The 21408-nt window shown below is 39.9% G+C and overlaps 1 protein-coding gene across 1 annotated transcript in view; it reads right to left on the bottom strand.

The window, feature by feature from the left end:
* exoc4 (exocyst complex component 4) overlaps positions 1-21408 on the bottom strand; it is a 120559-nt gene that overhangs the window by 66055 nt on the left and 33096 nt on the right. Inside the window, exon 11 of the mRNA XM_062443532.1 lies at positions 8636-8732. Coding sequence (XP_062299516.1) covers positions 8636-8732 — 97 coding nt within the window. The remainder of the gene's footprint in view (positions 1-8635; positions 8733-21408) is intronic.

Genomic DNA, 21408 nt, shown 5'->3' on the forward strand with positions numbered 1-21408 from the left:
TGAACGAGAGAGAAAAGATTAGAAGAGAGCGCAAGGACTGGCAGAGCAAAGCAATACGTGAATGTATGTGTGAGTGAGACTCAAGACATCCATGCTGCATTTTAATAGTCTATGCGCAGTCCTCTTTGAGTCAGACTACAAATGTTATTGTAGAAGGAAAACTGTATTCTTCACAGGTAATTATGAAGCTGCTGCCTGACTAAATGAAGGTGAGGGTTCAACCACAAATTATTTTTGCCATTTTCAGTTTCCCCGAAGTGGGAATTTGCATGTTTGAAACAGGTCATACATGGGTTCAACTCAGCGGGCATCTACACACAGCAGTCTTGTCACAAAATGATCTCAGCAATGACTTTTTGATCAAACAAATCTTTTTCCTGGGATGTATTACTAGAATAATTTTGATGCTGTGCTTCGGTTTGTTGTCTCTCACCGGGAATGTGGTCATTCATGGTGCCCAATAAATTGCCTAGTGGATCAACATCATTAAAGACTGTGTAATTGCAGGACTTATATGGATCATAAATACCTGACTAATAGGTACCACTATCCATGTTGCACCACTTCGACAAAGGTCACAATAAACAAGGTTGTTTTTCTGTCTGCTCATCACTAGTGTATGCAGATGATGAGGCCATCACAATGTCTTCAATGACTTGACGAATCTTGTCATCTTCTCTACTTCACAATTAATGTAGCTTATGATGTTTTAGAGTTGCATTAACTATCTAGGATGAAAAACTGGACTGTGTACTAGACCATGCTATAGATATGGTATTTGTGAAAAGAAAAAAATCCAGATTATGGATGTGTACCCTTCACACTGATTATTAATTGAATTTGATTGGCAAGGTAAGCTAGACCTCACGGGTAAAAACTAAAATTCTCCATGAGCTTCAAAACAAAATGTCAGCAGGAATGTGGCAGAAATAAAAACATTTTTTAAAAGCCTTCTCCCTGGACTTTATGCTTGACAGATCAACGGTGTACATCTCAGCTAAATCATTTGACAGACCTCAAAAATACTCTTTAGAAATTATTTAAATATAATCAATTGCACCTCCAACTCTTGGTCTTTCTATTTGTCTTGCTCTGTGTGTGCTGCTCAGGAGGGGAGTTAATGAGAGTGCGAAATTAGTGCAGAGTCATGGCCTGTGTCGTTTGCACCACAGGCAACATCAGTGGGAGGCACAGCCCTTCTGTCCTCTTCCTGTCATCTAGCTTTCTAGCCACTACTCTTTTCTTTCCTCGCTCACTCCATTGTTCTTCCCACTCTGCTTCCCTTAAGCGTTCTCTGTCAATCTCCGACCTTCTGACTCTTTTTTTCTCTTTTTTTTAGTCCACCGTGCATACTGGCATTAGAATGAACTTTGAGTACACCATATATGCATTCAAATATCAGCACTATTAATCAACACAAGTACCTTTCAATAAGCTCTGTGTGTGTGTGTGTGTGTGTGTGTGTGTGTGTGTGTGTGTGTGTGTGTGTGTGTGTGTGTGTGTGTGTGTGTGTGTGTGTGTGTGTGTGTGTGTGTCTGAGAGCCTGTACTCAATCAACTGTTGAACAGCAGTGAAGTGAAGTGTTCAATTCAGTACACCTACCAGTGTGGAGTGGACACATATGTATTATTCGCTTCCTATGCACAGACATACAAAAGTCAATAATTTGGAAAGATGGCTGAAACAAATCATGCACATCATAAAGCTGTTTCCACAAATCTATTCAGAACTAGTAATTAGAAAGCAGTAAGATTAAAAGCAAAATGAAGTCAGAAGGAAAATGTGTCAACCGCAAATGTGTTACTATTACATTAAGCCCCTCAGTGAGCAGGTTGATGACTTTGAGACATTAAAGAAAATATTTGTTTCTTTAAAATGTCTGTCTATTATCTTCACAATTCTAGATGTTATTGGTTAGGATAACATTTCACACACTAACTTGATTACTGTATTTCCTCAAATAAAAGACAATGAGCACATATGCTTATCAAACAGAAGGAATTAGAAATAAAGGCCTCCCTCTAATATAAGCCTGCTTCAAATAAGGGCCTGGTACCCTTTGCAGTTAGAAAGGTAAATAAAGGCCACTATTTGAAGAAATATTCGGGTATCAAACACAGCAACTTCACTAAATGTGAAGTTACATGAAATAACTTTCCAAGCCTCCAGTTAAACCCTTTTACTAAACTTAGCTATCTGGAAGAAAGTGAGGACAAATGTTTACATTGTTGTAAATATTCATGGGTTTTTGTTGAGATTAGGTTTGAAAGCATGTATGTGGTTTATTTCTATTTATTAGAGTTTAAAGAGAGAGAGAGAAAAAACCGACTATCATAGCAAACTTTATTCAGTTTCAACTTTATAATTTTTTCGAGGCAATTAACACAATGTTAGAAAAGATGCTTTATGCTGTCATTCCAATAAACATAAAAAATGATTAAAAATATATTTTCTACTCAAGGTAACACATTAAAAGTATGTGTGACAAAAAATTTAAAATGTGTGAAATACCAATACAATAAAAAGGACTGTTTTTGTGTGTGTGTGTGTGTGTGTGTGTGTGTGTGTGTGTGTGTGTGTGTGTGTGTGTGTGTGTGTGTGTGTGTGTGTGTGTGTGTGTGTGTGTGTGTGCGTGTGTGTGTGTGTGTGTGTGTCAGGCTCTAATTAAAGAGTGATCATCAAGTGTGAACTGCATGCCTACATGTGCCTGCACCCATGAAAACACACACACCCTATCAGGCACAGACACAAACAGAGCACACATCTACAAGCATGGCCATGCCTGGTCATCCTGTGAATGGTGAACAGCGAGAGATTAGGGGTCTGCTGAAGCTTTTTAAAATGCCAACCTCGTCCGGAACAAGAGGTGTAAATACCACCCAAATGTCAGCAAGAGACCCCACAAGTCAAACTAAATTAGCTTCTACATGCACAAACACTCCCCTATGTCTGTGTCTTTAAAGCCATGCAATCTATACTCTGACACATCCGGTATTAACTTGTGAGGGCATAACCAGTGTCACTAAGTCACTTGCCTTACCAGTGCCAACAGATATGGTGGATATCTCTTTGTGTTGTCATACCAACCAAATGCCTACACACAATTCACGTTAAAGTTTCAAAAGGCATTAACTAGATGAGAAAACTCATAACACCTATATTATCTTTGCAAGAGTGATGAGCTGCACCTTTATTCCATGACTAAGATATAATCCGCGTTGCTCCTCTAAAATCTCACATTAACCATCAATGACAAAAATATTACACAAAAAGTATGTACCTAATGAAGTGTGGAACATCACCACATAAAAATACCAATGGGATATGCAGAAATAAAGATTTGAGAAACAAAACAGAAAAAAAACATAATTAATTTGATTTAAGGAGAAAAAGATATATATTTCTCAAGACAAAGACATTTGGAATTTAACAGTAAGATCGTGTTGTTTCATACGCCCACACGCTGCCACACACACCACTGATTTCCTGCCCTGCAACCCCCCCCCCCCCCCCTCAACTGCTTTTGTCATTAAAGCTGCTATGAGTTGCATGGCTGGCTGCAGGAGGTGTAGTGATCCATCAGTGGAGTGCCAGAGTTTTGCCATTAGAAAACCATCTGCAAGCAACAGCGCTCCGTTGGCAGTGGTAGTCTAGAGAGGGCTTGTCGGAGGGAAGGAGAAAAGAGAGAGAGAGAGAGAGAGAGAGAGAGAGAGAGAGAGAGAGAGAGAGAGAGAGAGAGAGAGAGAGAGAGAGAGAGAGAGAGAGAGAGAGAGAGAGAGAGAGAGAGAGAGAGAGAGAGAGAGAGAGAGAGGCCTGTGTACAAGGCAGTTTGGTGTGATTGATATGAACCATTACAGACAACATGGGAGAGGTAGGCAAAGAGCTAGTCACTGTTTTATTTTTGGTCATTTGTTCAGACAGAGCTTGGCGAGGCCAACAGTGAACAGGGTTTGAGCGTCAGCGTCTGTGTGTGTGTGTGTGTGTGTAACAGAGAGAATAAAAGTGTGTAAGAGAGGTACAGGCTAATAGAAAGACTCAAGGCCAAAGCATCGGTGGGCAGGAAAGAGACATAAACACACGGGCAACCACCTGCAGAGAAAGACCGAAATAGCACATACATGCACACTCAGTTCAACACACACATACAAACACACACAGTCCTTATTCTCTGAAACCAGTGGTTGGCTTTCAAAGAGCATCAATCAGTCAAACAAAAGGTAACATGACAACTGACAATACAGCTTAGGTTAGTGGGAATGTGATGAAGACTAAAAACTGATCTGATAGATGGAGTGCGATCTAATTTAATTGGCTGATGTGCTACATTTCCATACTGTTTAGTAGTCAGTTTGGCATTTAGCAGCCTGGGTATACACATATACATGTTTGATGTTTTTTTATGTTTTGTTTTTTTTACAGACTCTGTTCACTGACTGTAAGATTTTAAAAGACTTAATAAAGCCAAACAGGAAGGCAGGAAGTTAGCTACCTCATAATACAGTCACTACCCAGCTGGCCTGTGTGTAGCTGTAGCTCTTTTACAGTCAAAACTTCTGTTAAACCAGCCACTTAAACTTAAATTGAATGGATAAAGTGTTTGCTAAAAATGTACTATTATCTTGCCTCTATGCATTAAAAATACGCACCATGATGTTAAAATGTGTGCCAAGCACTACAGTGAGGAAGTAGGAGACATCTCTGTTTAATGGATCCAAGAAGGAAATGTATCGCTGCATGAGGGGCAATTCAATTAAATTAGTTCACAATTAGATTTTCACTACTCTACTGGGACCACAGAGCTATATAGAAAACTACCAGATATACAGAACATTACCACAAAAACATCCCTTCAGAATACTCAAATTTAATGGCAAATAAAAGCGAGGATCGCAGTCAATCCCAATTCCTGGATGGTATCAACAAAACATTCTGAACTAAAGGTACAGTATATTACATCACATTTGATTTATGATATCCCACTCAACATTAAAAAGGTTGAAATCGATAGATGGTCACTAAGAGGCCATGTAATATAATTAGTTTACATTTTACTGGTATTGAGTCATGTCCCAGCCTTCATATGTCTTGAGTGGTTTGGCTATCCCTCTCTGACAGACCCTTTCACACGTACTGGACATCTCGTCCAGTAAATGGAATCTTGCCCAAATTGTTCCAGTAAAGAAAGCAGGTTCTGTTGTTCATTGACTTCATTTTAATCTGATTCGACTGAGTCCCCTATCGCTGTAAATCAGAAGTGTCATACATCAGAACAGCCTGGTGTTATGCTTAGCCCGCTGTAATGCTTTTGTCCTCACAGTATACCAGTATAAAAGTTAAGTGATAATATTGCCAAGACTGATTTATTGCATTGCATTATTGGCACTCTATTCACTCTTCTACAGGAAAATACACTCAAATTAACAGTAAAGGTTGTGTGAAAAATTCTTATTTGCTTATCACTTCATTTATCATTACTTGTGACAATCCAGTCATCACACAAGCACAGTACATTACAGTACTTTATGGACCTTTTTTCCTATCTTTATTCAAGAGTATGTCTTTCAATTTGAGGGCATCATTTTTTGACTACACATTCAAATTTGTAATTCGTTCCCTTAAAATCAAATGACCCCTTAGATTTGCTCTGCTTCTGCTCAAACTGTAACTTCAGTCCTTCTCCTTGCGCTCGTCAAACGTCTGCTCTCAGATTCCCGCTCTGCCCTCTGAGGTTTTGTGCGACAACCCTGTCGAAATCCCCCCGACCAACAGAGATCCAGGTGTAGTGTCGACCAATGAAATGATCCCAGCCTCCGTGCGGGGGCATTCAGTTTACTTCTAAAAGCATCCCATATAGGCAGTTACTCTCTAACTGTATTCATCCACTCCCAACCTCCAGGGTTTTATTAAATGTACTTCCATTGCTTTCTTTACGACTTTTGCAATAAAAGGACAATTAGGAATAAAAAGGACAGTTAATGTATATACCAGTGTACCAGTGTAGTCGCAGATGTAGTCGCGTTTGTTGTTTGTTGGTTTAGGTACTGTTAATTGTCCTTGACTGCTTTTCAGTGAATGTATAGTGATGTGTTTGATCTCACTGTCATCTGCCAGTTAAGGATATGGCACATTTTTTCCTGGTGTTTCTTACACTTTGTGGCTGCGTTCGTATACCAATATGCAAACACCCAATGGTGCAAAATATGGTCAAGAGGGACATTGTGTGTACCCTTGATATTGAACTTTTATCTATTTCACTTCAATCCATTGTATTTGCCATGTGAATTTCCACAGCCATTTGTCACAGTTGTTTATATTCACTTGGAGGCAAATGTGGAAAACGCGACAGCAATCCTCATTAAAAAATCGCAGCGTCTACAAACTATATGTCCTGATGCATGTGAGATTTTAATCATTGTTTTAGGACTATGTCTCTGAATCATTCCTTCCAGTACGTCACCTGTCCAACATGACAGTAAAATATTGGCCCAGTGTAATGGCACCATTAGGGGAGCTTATAAATCTAATGTGATGGCTCCTCTGGGTTAGTCAGACCACAGCACTGTTCATTTGGTCTCCACTTATCAATCAGCCCTGACGTCGTTTGGGTCTGGACTCAAGACTCTGAAGGACTGCTTTGAATGTACTGACTGGCATCTATTCAAAGATTCATGTTTTGACTTGATGATCTCACAGACACAGTCTCAAGTTACATTTCTTTTTCTGAAAATATGGCGATTCCTCGTGAAACATGTACTACTTTCCACAATTATAAGTCCAGGATTAGCGAATTGCTTAAACATGCTCGTAAGCAGAAGAAGTCTTATTATGACAACAAAGGATGGAGGGAGGCACATAAACTTGTTAAAAGAGAGATACATCTAGATATAATCAGGAATAAAAAAGACAGTGGAGGGTGAGCTGTATAAAGGTTACTTAAGGTTGGCTTGTAAAGGAATCAAGTACATAGTTGGGACGCAGAACAAGGACAGAAGAGTATTTTATCCTGAGAAGAGTGATGCTGAATGACAGAAGAGTTTAACACATTCTACACTAGGTGTGATTGCTATGATTTCAATGATGAACTTTCTAGCTCTAGAAACGAGCCTGCAGGCTGTAAGATTGATGAGGTGACTTTGTGTGAATCTTTTAGTTGTATTAAAGAGAGGAAACCCCTGGTCCTGATGGCACAGGGATAAAATTACTGAAGTGTTGTGCCTGACAACTGTGTGGTATTTTTTCATATATTTTCCTCCTTGGGACAACAGAAAGTTCCTATCATGTGGAGGGATTGTGGTGCTAATGGCAAAGGCTAAGTCTCCTAAGGGAGTGAATGATTAGTTCCCTGTGGCCCTCAAGTCTCTTGTTATGAAAACATTTGAACATATTGTCAAATCTGAAATTTTACACACAGTGGATGACATGTCAGACTCATTACAATTTGCCTACGATTTGCTTAAATCTTGCACAGAGGCACCTGGAGGGAAATAAGAACTATGCATATTTGCTTTAGATCAACTTTTCCTCTGTTTTTAATTGTATTCTGGCACATGTCCTTGCACACAAGCTAATATTTAATTTTAATATAGATTTAAATACAATATGTTAGCTCACTGACTTCTTAAAGAGCAGATCTCAGAGGGTCTAAGTTAATGAGACCCTGTCCAGTAAACTCTTATCTTCCCCCTCAAGGTTGTGAGCTTTCACCACTTTTAGTGTGTGTATGTGTGTGTGTCAGAGTCATTGTGTATCAAGATTAGTCCTCCAGCATGCATATGACTCTGTGATTGTGAGTCTTCAGCAGGGTGTGGAGCAAGACCACGGCCCAGTCCTTGATGAATTTGTGAACTGGTGTGATCCGTCTTTCCTACAAACAAATGTGGCTCAGACCAAAGAACTATTACCCCTGCACCATGTGTGATTAAAAGTGAGCCAGTAGCAGCAATGCAGCAAAAAAAAGTATTTGGGCACACGAGAAGCTTATATATGATGCAAATGCAGAAGGTATATTTAAAAACAGTTGTAAAGTTTTAATGTGGACATAACACTGAAGACAATATTTCATTTTTCTTTTACTGAGCCTGTCCTTTCTGTATTTCTATCATTTGCTGCGTCTTAAAAATAGAAACAAACAGGAAAAAAGGTCAAGCTGTGCTGTAATATTACTGTTGCTACCTTCAGCACAGTTATGAAGTGAGGGTCATCTCAAAGGCATATTGTTTTGGACACATGTTGAGGTCCAGATGCTTTCATCAGGGCGGAGGTTTAGTCTCCCCAAATGTTGCACTAAGAAATACAGATTGTCCTATTTTGATTGGCCATTGGTATCTTGAACAAAATACAACACTGGATGTCATCATGAATTTCTTTCTTTTTCCCATAATTCATTGTGACAGTATAGGAGATATGGATCTTGTGCTGTGTTGTGTATGATGTATTGTTATGCATTTATGCTGGACTACTGCCTGTAAGGCGAATTAACCCTTGGTGACATAAAAGTTTTTTGAATCTTGAATCTCAAATACCATGCTCTTGAAAGCCCTGTAGTATTTTACTCATACAGTGAGCAGTGAATCATTGCAGATGAAATACCTATTTTTGGGTGGATATAAAGTGTATAAAGTGTGTAGTGCTGTACCTGAGAAGAGGCTGGAAGATGACAGTGATGTTCCTCGCTCCTGGTTTACAGACAAACTTCATTTCTCCCCCTTCAATCAGGTTGTCATCAGCACCACCTAGAACACAGGAAAAAGGCCTTGACTCAATCAAATATATCAATATAGACATCAATACGTAGTGGTGTTACTGCGGAGAGTGCATTATCTGCACAATATGTAAAACTGATATGTGTTGATGATATATAAGATGACTTTCCGAAGGTTCAGGAGGTTTAAAAGATCAGCTTTCAACTGGCCCATACAGATATGATGTTAAATAGCATCACCATGCAGAAGAGTCCCTTAACAAGACACCAAATCTCAACCAACTCCCAAGGGTGCTGCTCCATAGGTGACCCTGAACTCTGATCTTCCGGAGGGAGCAAGTAACAATATTGTTCTCTCCATGAATCGATATTTTTTTTAAATCTTTAATTTAAAAATAAATATCTACACATTTATCACCGTACTAAAACACATCACTCAATCAGTGCAGCTCTCCATCTCAAATCTAAATGCACCCCACATGCTCACCCTCCTCCATGCCCCTGCACCACTGCGTGGACAAACCCCACAGCTAACAGGGTTAATCAGAAAATCATTACCACGTAACATGCTCAGAAAGGAGTGGGTGAGTTAGACACTATATGGAGGGTGGGGGGACTGCAGACAAGGGAAGAGGTGAGATCATAGGGGAGAGAAAGAACACCGAAGCTCATTACCTTCACTCATGCTGAAGTAATCAATATAATTGATGGAGAAGAAATTGCGGCTTGTTGTCAATACAGCAAACTGCAGAGCCAGTGGATGTCTTTGTGTGTATGTGTGTATGTGTGTATGTGTGTGTGCATGTATAAAAGTTTTGAAAGAATTATATGCATGGATGAATACACACATGTTTATGTGAAGGCTCATACAGTGTCCACAAGGAATTTGTGATAGATTGATATATACGAACATGAGAGCAGTGAAGCAGTGGTATACCCGTCTTTATGCAGTGGAGAAAATGTTATTCATTAGAATTTCTTGACTTCGATTCATTGTTAAGTCTCATGACACAAAGCAACAAAAAAATCCACGAGACTGGGAAAATCAGTGCACTGAATAAATAAACTGCTTGATTCAAAATCAAGGGAAGTCTGATACAATAATTAAATTCTGTGTGTGGGAAACATTCAGAAGGAAAAAAAAGTTTGATTCTTAGATTTGTGGTCAGTTTAAATGAGGTGTGATGTGGTGTCAAGTTTATTAAGTGGAAAAACTGGACGGAAACCACACAAAATGTTGATCCATACGATCGTGATAGGATTTTGAGATGGTAAGGGTGTGTCTGTGTGTATGTGTGTGTTCTGAAATGGTGAGATGTCAGTTTGGCACAAAGCCTTGGACTGCTGTTTTCTTCAGTCTCATTTCCATGTCCAATGTGGCCTTGCAAAGCTTAAGTGACAGAACACAAAGACACCTCGCCATAGTGCGTAAGCTTGTTCCGCATTACCTGTGCAGCCTGCCTAGCCTTGCATTCAAATGCACGTCAACCCATTGTTCCCTATGCTGGGCTTCATAATACATTTCTAATGGAACAAGTTTCATTTGAAAAGTATGGCAGACAACAGTCTTTCAAATCAAGAGTTTGTGATTCTGATCTGTTGCTATGAAATTCGCCTCCACGGTAAACCCACATCCGCGTTGCTAAGTGGAGACGGAGATGAGGTCCAATTCACTAAAACTCTTTCTTTCTCTATCTCCATCCATTCAACCTTCCTTTGGTGCCAATTCAATTAAGACTCAATTACAGGCTCCTAAACAAAGCTGCCGCCAACGCGCTCTCTTGCTCAGCCTCCTTTGCTCTCTGGTGTTCTCCATCTTCCACTCTCTATCAATCACTCTCTCTCTCTCTGATCATTAATATGGAACGAGCTGGCTTAACTTTTGTTTCCTCGTCATCAACTTGCAACCACTCAAGTTCCCATGAATAACATCAACATGTCACAGACTCTTGGAAGTTACCGTTACTTGTTTGCTCTGAGAGCCACGTCTAACCGGTAACTACATACAAAATACACGCACACACTAAAATACACACTAAATTGACTACCATGTATGTATTCCAAATGACAGCGACCAATTTAATTTCATGCTCTAAACATCTGCATCCGTGTCAGACAAAGGAGCGAGGAAGAAACCGCATTGATCCATGGGGTCTGGGACCAGCTGCCAACAGGGCATAGCACCGATGAATATTAAATAGGCCACTATTAATATGCATGGGATTCTTCAGAGTTGTCTAGACGTGACAGGGTGGCTCCGGTTTCAGGTCAGAATGCCATCAAACTGCTGCCAGCCTTCTCTCGACATACTGTGCCGAACTGCGATATTGTTTGTGAGAGCTTATGTGTTCGCATGTGTGTGCTTGAGTATTCGTTAGTGTTGTCTGGGCGAGTGTCTATGCCTATTCTGTCCCCTTGGTGTGTGGTCTGATCCGGGATTAGTGGGAGGGGTGTGTGGAGGTGTGGTGCTCGGTGGGACGGCAGCTGAAAAAGGAAGGCAAAGTAAGAAGTGACACATTCTAATTTGGCCAAATCTGCCTGAAATCCCCCTCGAGGACCGCTGCTCTTTCCAGCACATATACACACACCTCAGCAGACGTGGAACAACTCCCTAAAATCTTCCATGGTTTAAAGCTGTACGCACAGATATGTACACACATGCAGCACGATGTCTTCAAACATAGTATACTCTAGAAATATTGAGCCTAAAACAAATGGATGAGCCAAAACGACATACATTCATTGCATGTGCTCACACGCTCCCGCACAGTGACAACCATCCAGCTCCCTGCAGTGCCTAGCATGCGCTCCCCAGCCCACATGTAATCAAGTCAGGCAGTGACTTAGTGAAATTGCATTAGCTACACTTTCCTGGGTTTGATGAGAAAAGGGTTTGATCCTGTGATGAATTCCGGCCCTTCCCAGATTTAGGCAGGGAGAGAATGAACGTGTGATGCCTTCTTTAACACACTCCTCCGTCTCCTGAGACCAGTATGTTTCTGTATGCATCTGTAAGTGTGTGAAAGAGAGCGAGATGAGGAAATCCAGACAGATGAGCAAAGACGAGTCATAATCCCTAATTTACAAGTAGTTTGAATTTGTTTTGAGTCCAGAAGTGTATTTGTCGAACTACATGAGTCTACTGGAAAACTTCATCTTGATTTTACAACACATTTAGCAGTTTGAACCTCTTTACTTCCTTGGTGCAATTGTGTGGTTTCTTTTGTTCTGTAAAGCACATTAGTTTGACAGTTCTTACATTAAGATAAGCACATACTCATCAATATGACACTAGTAATTTGTCCGTATCAGCAACATGCAGAATATACACTATCTGTACGGTTTTATGATTTATACATGCTGAACAGGTATTCTTGCAACCATAAAGTCCTTCATTTACTGAGTGTATGAGACAATTGTTCATAGGTATGCATGTTATACGATCACTGTTGTAATCTCTTGTTTATAGACAGTGTGCCAAGCTGTGTCTGTGCTTGTGTGCCATCAAAAAGGTCAACTCAAGAGGATCAAAGACACCTGTGATCACTCTGGCTGGATTCTGATTGGGACTGGCAGGAGGGCTACCGGGTGATTGGTGCAATTGACTCACAATCTTGTTTTCCACACACACACACACACAACACAGTGGTGGTTCAAAAAGCTGACAACTACTACTACTGGCTACACTGGTCAAGACAGAACAAGCTGAATTTACCAAAACTGCAGCCAAAACTGCACATTTCAGGCCTAAATTGTACAAATAGAAAGCAAGACATAAACATAACCCAGTTTTCACCCTTAATGGCCTCATTAGTCTGTAGCTGCTATGCAAAATGTTAATGTTAAAGTTATCGATGCAGGTAATATTCTTCATGTACAAATCAGTTCAATTGAAATGTAGGTGTGAATTCTGGTGTTAAAAATAATCAAACTGGAAGCTGGCTTTTATATTCAGAGCTGAACCTGCTGATCTAATAAGATTGGTTTCCATGTCAATAATAAATGAATCTCCGGTCAACTCCAGGCATCCCATTTCACTCAGACTGTCTTCATGTCTGATTGGGTCCTAATGAGAGACTTCTATTATTAAAATTAATTTGATGGGATGCTCCATCCAGATCTGCTGCTCCATCAACCAGGAGACCAAACCCACCCCTCAGCTGAGAATAAACAGTATAAATAAATGATAGTATAAATAAATTCAGGTGTAAATTGAGTTGGATTAATTATTAAAAGTGTCACTGTGGCATACAATGAGTCTCCCTGGTCTTGATATTAATGAAAGCCCATCTGTCAGTGAGGGTATGACAAAAATGCACTCCTGCAGCAGAATGAATATTATTTGTGTAGAGTGTCTCTTTTAACACATGAGGAAATATCAACTTAAGCAAGGGACATTTTGGGGGGACAACCCCATTTGAACAGCTGTAGATGTATGTTGTTTGTCTTTCAGACATCAGTAATGTCAGTATAGTTTAAATCAGCTGACTGGTGTTGGCAATAGGCTTTGCATAGATTATGCCAAAAAGTGGTTTCATATTCCGGGTTTTCATTTTCATGGAAAGCATTTCACGCAGTAAGCTTTGGAAAATACAGTCAAACTGTTATAACCTTTCAGTTTTGATGCTGAAATTACATTAAGGAACCACTTTCACGCCAAAGTCATCTAGTATAAGTGAACCTCACATCCCACACTGAATTCCAATCCACCCTACATCGAGATTTGTTACAAGCTTTTGTAAGCTGAAAAGCTAGAACCACAAACATTATAATGGTAACTAATGTTGAAAACCTGTAGCTACAACATAAGATTTGAGCAAAATAAAATAGGAAATTGGATTAAATATTAAACTAATATGTTAATTGAATGTTTCAAGCTGGTGCATTACTCACATCTGTTTTTTACAGTCCAAAACCCCCCACTGTAAAAGACACGCACGTTTTTGTGAGCTGGAAACTCAACTGCCCAATGGTGTGAATGTCTTTGTCTGTTTTTATGTTCAGTGTTAGCACAAAGTCATAAAAGTATCAGTCACACTAGAATTTTAAAAAGCAAAAATATCAGTGATATAAATGTATTTTAATTACTGTGATCAGTGGATTTGCTAATGGAAGCAAAGTAAACTCACACAGTGCTTGTGCATAATGTTAAACTTTGTGCCACTGACCTGTCTTGACAGGTGCTGACCCGTGAGGGAATAGAGAGGAAACAGAGAGTACAAAATGGAGGGAGGATATTAACTGTGTCACATGGCCCAATTTACCAAATGCACAAACGAAATCCACTTAGCAAATTTCTGATGTGACCAGGCACTTAGACTGGTGACCTTTCAAGGGTGTAACTCATACCGACCCCTGCCTAATGCATGGACCGGATAGTCTTTTTTACACCTCACAAGAAGGAATGGCAGCAAGGCAGCAAGCATGGTGCAAATACTTAGACTAACATTCTTTAAAAAGTTAGCGACCATGTTATCACGTATTACCTAAAAACATAACGTTTCATTTAACTGCACCTATTATAGAAACAACAACCAAGTATTGTTTTGTTATATCCTGAGAAGGAGAAAAAAAGCATAATCATGCTCACTCTGGTCACTGAGGGCTTAAAAACCATCTCTTTATGGCTATAGTCTATTGAATCTGTCAACCATAACGAAGAATAATGTATGAGTGATTGAGTACATGCATGTGTGTGGGTTTGTGTGTGTGTACAAAGACTGGTAGAACTAATCGGCCAGAAAAACCATGTGTCATCACATCTTTGATTGAACCCAGCAGGGTTTCTGACAGCACATTGCACACCTTCTTCTTTACCGGAAGAACCTGTTGCACGGTTCGACAGCAAGAGGTATGTGTGTGTGTGTGTGTGTGTGTGTGTGTCTGTGTGTGTGTGTGTGTGTGTGTGTGTGTGTGTGTGTGTGTGTTCCATCATAGGCTACTTTTGGGAACAAATATCAGACTTAGAACCAGTCAATTGTGCAATTTCTAGCTTGCAAAATTAAGGACAAAAGCCGTGTCCCCAGTCGGGAAAAGGCTGATTTTCGGGTCAGTGGTTAAGGTTAGAGTTAGTTTAAAGCTAGGATTAGGCAAGTAGTGGTGATGGTTAGGGTAAGTCACCAGAAAATTAATGTAGGTCTATGTAACCAGTGTAGATGCCTCAGTACAGCTGCCAAGGTCTCTATAGCCTCAAGTCCCACACGCCCTTCTTCCACCTTTTCTTCCCTCCCTTCCTCCCTCCCTCCCTCCCTCCTTCATTTGTTCATCCCTCCATCTTCTCCAATCAGCAGGTCTGAGATTAAAAGTAAACACAGAGGTGACAGTCAAAGCCGCCAATAATGACAAGACCAATGCTGATTAAAATTAGCCTCAGGTTGAGAAAATACACCGGGCTCTTTCTCTCTGATTAAATGTCTGCACTGTGTAAACTATTACAACCTTGTTCTATTCTCCTTCTGTTGTCCTCTGTATCCCCAAGTCATTTCTATTCTTAACACCTCGATTTTCTAACTACATTAATTAATTTCTGATTTATCTGCGTGTCACTTCACCAGAGTGTTAGTTTAAACCTTTTGAAATTCTCACAACTCAAAGTCCTTGTGATATAAAGTGAAATTCCCTCCTGAAACATGTTCTCTGGACTGAGAAAATTATACCACTTTAAATTTACATTATGAAAATGTTTCTAAATATGTGCTTGTGTGTATTAAATGACATCTTTCATGTCTGATGCTTGACGTCAGCTTTCGCACAGATTTACATATAGATGTTAAGTACTGTTTAAACTGCTTTAGCTCATCGTCGAATGCACGGAATAACTGAATGAGACATGCATGCCGGGTTTAATGCGGAACTGCTTTTGTTCATGCAGGGGTAATTTTGGTTGACATCCAGGTTAATCCTGGGTTCGTACCAAGTTCAATTCCAGCAGGCGTTGCCGACTTGCTCTTGGATTTATGATTCACATTTTTTCTGGTAGTAGGGGGCCAAAACAGCTAAATTAACTGATAAAACAGTACAATATGCAGTGAAGTAGCATAACAATTCTGTAAAATCTGTAAGGATTTTGTAAACTGCTTCATTTTAGAAGGTCCTTAAAGGTATGACATAACAGCAGTGAGTCAAATGCTAGCAGCTCTAATTCCAGTTTCTTAAATAAGCCCCTGCAATGTCTTCAATTATTATGCTTCTAGCAATCATCTTCCTAACCGCAGGCTCAGAGAGATACACTATAGTAAAAACCTGATATTTTTAAGCAACAGTGTATTTTCCACACTGTCTCCTGGCCACTCTTATTTCAGCACCAAAGCTACTGTAATTTAATCACTGGTCCCACGGCAGATGAGAATCCAACACTGTGCTGTTTTTGTGTGCCTTCATAAAGAAGAGGAGAGAAGGGGAATCACATTTCTAATGTTGTTTTAAACATTATTAACAACCTAGCTGGAATCTATGTACAGGCAAATTGAACACCATGAGTCCAAGCATACGCATACGAAATAACTACTGTGAGCTCGGACATCTGCAGCATTGTGTGTGTGTGTGTGTGTATTTTTCCGTTGATGTTGAACACAAAGCCTTTTCACAGTAATAGCCTGTCAGCAAACAGACATACCTTGCATTTTATCTACAAACCCAGTTATGTCTCTGTTGGAACGGAGTAATTCATACAAGTCTGGAACCGGAGCAAAAGGGGAAACATGTCATTTTCTAGTGACATTCCTGCAGCATACAGACATATAGACTTGGTTACAACATGTCATTCAATTATAGCATGTCGTACATGTCATATGTGACATAACTTGGCATGCAAACATACATGCATGCACTTATGTTAGCCAGTATGAAAGCCCTCATCAGTCATTGATGTGACATGTGCGGTTTCTGCACCACACACCTTTATGGGTTAATGCTCTACTAGGAATAATGGTCATATGAAGGCCAAACAGAACTGCTGAAAATGAGGATATTCTGTATAGTTCAAAGGTGTGTGTATGTGTGTGTGTATAGAGAGATATAGATATATATTGTCTTAAAGTTTATGGAATGGTACGTGTGCTGTGTATAAAACCTGTTTTATTAAATACATTATCCTTAACTCTGAGGCTGATATTATGTTGCAGATATTTAAGATGTTTAAGAGATCTTATGTTTAATAGATGTTAAATACAACATAACCTCCTCTATATCATTTCTGCTTTTGAAAAAAGTTTTGGATAAGAGACATTAAGTATATTGAAAATACAAAATTATTTTGATTTTACAGCAAATAAGATCTAATTTAGAGTTTAAAGCAGCTTGAGGACTTCCAATTAAAAAGAAATCAAAGTAAGTAAGTAAAAATATTCTTCATGAACAAGATAAGCACCCTGGAAAAAACAAGTGGCACTTGTACACACTTTATACAGGTTTTCTCTGAGAACCATGATATTGGATTTATCATTTGACTGACATTTATCTACAGTGGGTCCATGTCAATGAAAAGCATGCTCCTTAGTGTTACTGGAGTTAATTTGCTTGTGACCTGTTTATTGAGTCTTCCATGGTGAGACTCCTACGCGTAAACACACAAATCCATTAAAATGTCAATCTTCGTGTAGCAAAGGGAAATAGAAAGTTGACGCTAAAAAAACACAAAAAACATAAAAAATGTAATCTTAGCCAAAAAAATAGAAGAAATAAATAAAAATGAGACACAGAGGCATCAATCGCACTCAAGCAGGTGTCTTTCACGTTCTGGCGTCATAATCCCATAATAATTATTGACTTTTTCACCGACGTAATTCAATCCTATCTAATGTTCCATTTAAGAAAATGATAAATCATAATTTCAAGGTGAGTGGAAGTCAAGTATTGATCACTCCACAAAATGATTGAACAACCATTATCCTTGATTTCCGACAGCAAATGAAGAGAATGAATGATTGGGAAAAATATCATATAAAAAAGCATGTTTGTGATTTTACAATAAAAATAGATTGAAGAGCCTTCAGGAGTGTGACCTAAGAGAGAGGAACTGATCTGAAAGTGGTAGTTTGCCTGAGTATAAGATCTGGATTAGCTTTATTAAAGAGCTATATGAATACTATCTGAAAATATAATATGGGGATTTTGGGGATGGGGGTTGCATCATTAGTCAGACCCAATCACCGTTTTGAAATGTCTACGCCTTTCTAAAAACTTTCGCCAAACATAACCCAGCGATCGCAGTTTGGCGAATGCGTATAACATCACACATCTCTCAGCAGGAACATGGTGTTCCTGCTACTTCACTTATATATATATATATATACACACACACACACACACACACACACACACACACACAAACACACACACACACACACACACACACAGACATACACACACACACACACACACACACAAACACACACACACACACACACACACACACCTCAGTAAACACAGGGCTATCAACATCTGCCAGCCCCACCCTCGATATCCCACCTACCATCACCTCCACCCCAGTGTCTCCCACTTGACATTTTTCCATTTGCACCTCTTCTCCCTCCCCTCCCCATTGCAATGTACAAATCAGCTTGACAAGGAACACCACTTTTGGTCTCCCCGAGCCGTCACTCTCTTCCTCCTCCCCTTCATCCCTGTTCCTCCCTCTCTCATGGGAACATGATGCTATTATACATAAACAAGAAGCCCCTAACACAACATAGGCTTTTTTTCCCCCAACATCTGACTGAGCATTAGGCAAGGGGTGGGCAAAAAGAGGAGCTGTTTGTAACAGGACTGCCTGCATAGGGGACTCAGCCAGACTGTTCTCTTTGTTTGCCGGACGCCCCGTGAATAAGTCTATTTTGAATATCAAAAGGGAAACAGAGAATGTGTGAAATAGATTTGGAATTGAGTTGATTATGAATACATCGTAGGAGAGGAGGAAGGTCAGAGGTGGGAGCGAGTTGGAAATGGGAGTGTATGTATGTGCCTGCAGGGAAAGATTGAAATTGGAAGTGTGTATGTTTGTTTATATGAATGTCCGAGGGCAAGCATGTGGTGATAGGTAGGGTTTGTGCACCGTTGTCACGTTGGGTGGGTGGGTGTTACTTCAAATATGCCCTGTGACAACACAATATCGCACGCGACACAATGAACTGCCACAACACAAAGACAAATAAAATCAAAAAAAGGCTATAAATGCATTACTGGCTTGACGTGGTGCAAGACTGCAGTAGTTATTGAGATATATTCGCACTTCACCTCCCAGATGACCACCGGGGCAATCCGAGTCATCTGCTGCCTACACAGACAATAGAGAGGCAATAAAAAAAAAAAAGCAGGCCAAGGATGTAAGAGTCTGGAGGTTGGGAGACATGCGGAGGAATAAGGGGCCATGGTAACACATCTATGGGTGGAAAATTGTTATTTTCATCATTTATTCATAGGCAATGTGATTGAATCTGGATGAGGTCCTGTGATTCTGAAGTAGTGATTTGCCGAGGATACGAACACACCCACAAACAGTATATACACATTACAGACAGACAGCTGAGGATCTGGCACATATAAAAACACTACATACTACATACATGCAGTAGCTGGCAGGCTCACTGCATACATCCAGAATATATGGTCCAGATGTGGCTACATATGGAGCTATAATAAAGTCTTTAAATAACGCATTGCATTAATTGAAGCGTATGAGACATGCTTAGTAGAGAAGGCAAGCAATTAAGTCCCCCTGTGTGCTTGCATGTGAATACGCACCTGTGTAGCAATGTGCATGTGTGTAATGATATACAGCTAGTCCTTACAACACTCTGGAGACATATTTTACAGATATTACAGATTAATTTCAAATCCATTATAGATATGTCAGTCTGGATAGATTAGAAGATCATTAAACATTCTATACAAACACTGCTCTTACTTACAGAAGATCTGGAAACCTATACAAAGAATACTATAACCTCTCAGATATATTATATATGTGTATATTTTACATCTGTGTGTACAGTAGTATCACTCAAAAAAGTACAAAATGCGTCAAATGTAGCAGCATCTTCTGCACACACTATAGAAGCATCTGTAGTTCTGACTCAAACTCTGTTTAGCACATGACCATTTTTATTCATTTGTTAACGGTGCATAGCTGGATTTAAAACCAACAATCAAACTCTTATTTCCAGGGCTTTGTTGGTGGGCATCTGAGTTAATAACTATATTGACATGAAGCAGACCGTTGAGGGAAAAAAAGAGTTTAGGAAACTCCAAGTACAGAGACTAAGTGACACACTTGACTAAGCTTTAAGTGTTGAGTAATCCCGTAGCCAGAAGAACTCATCAACTCAATCTCTCATTTCTAACTCTCTTCCTCTCCCTCCCTCCCTCCCTCCCTGCAGTAAGTTTAATTTGAAGGGAGAGGAAAAAGTCCCTTTTCCACATCGTCTCAATACTTATTTTTCTAATTTCTTCCTTCAGAAATCTCTTAATGGCTTCTTCGCTGGACCCTGATGAAAACAATGACTTTTAACCTTCCTCTCCCTCCCTCCTTCCCTCCATCCATCTTTCCCCTCCCCTCCATCACAGTGGACTTATTTCACTTTCTAAATGATTTCTTACTCCTTCAATCTCTTTGCAGCCATTCAGGCTCCGGCCTGAGCTTGTGGCCGCTGCTACGCATTGTGACAGGTGAAATGAAAGCCCACAGAAATCTCATCTTCTTATAAACGCTCGGAGGCATTCAGCCAGTCAAAAAAAATATTTTCCCCCTTCTTTCTAAGGCACCGACAGATGGAGGAAGAAAAAAAAGTGAGCTGTTTTTTGAACACCATTTGGGATTTTCCTTTATCCACAGTTAATCAATGCTGTTCTTTCTGTGGTGGTGGTTTGGAAATGAGGGAGCTGAGGCTGTACATTTTGCATATATTTACCAGACTAGCTACTGTATGAAAAGGAGATCAGCCTGCAATGTTATATTGAAATGTCTTCAGCTGTTGTGAGTTGAATTAGCCCGTCTTTGATTGTTTTTAAGGTAAATTTGCAGAAAAATACAGCAAGTTAGTAATACTGTGCTATTTAAATAGTTGACACGGAATAGTCATAATTAGTTCTGCAGATATTCTCAAAGGATCCTTTTCTATTTTATCCAAACAATGTCAACAAGGGGCTTGGTGTGAAAAAAGGAATGGTAGCAGACAAACAGTACTGTCAGGCACTGCTGATTGAAACCTCAAGGTCATAGGCAGAGAAATAGTGAGCCAGAGAGAGAGAGAGAGAGAGAGAGAGAGAGAGAGAGAGAGAGAGAGAGAGAGAGAGAGAGAGAGAGAGAGAGAAACCGAACATGTAGGAGCAGTAGAAGAGCTTAGATTCTCCAGGGTCTGGCCATGTAGCTCACTCACTGTGCTATTTTGTGTGTGTGTGTGTGTGTGTGTGTGTGTGTGTGTGTGTGTGTGTTTTTGTGTGCACGAGTATGTGAGTGAGAGGTTTTCAAGGCCTCTCCCTGTAGGCAGATTCTGCAAAGTCACCCTGCTCTCTGCCTCTCGTCAATCTCTCTCTATCGCTGTTTGCCTCTCCACACTCCTTTTCTTTTCCTGAAGTGTTACTTCTCGACCTGCAAAATGCCCTTCCCGTCTCCACAGCACCTTTTATTATTACTCACTCATACACCCACCCACCCCATCACCCTACCCTACTGCTACATCTTTCCACCCTCCTGCCTCCACTTTTGCCAA

The sequence above is a fragment of the Scomber scombrus genome, chromosome 22 (genome assembly GCF_963691925.1).
Source record: "Scomber scombrus chromosome 22, fScoSco1.1, whole genome shotgun sequence".
Taxonomy (NCBI): domain Eukaryota; kingdom Metazoa; phylum Chordata; class Actinopteri; order Scombriformes; family Scombridae; genus Scomber; species Scomber scombrus.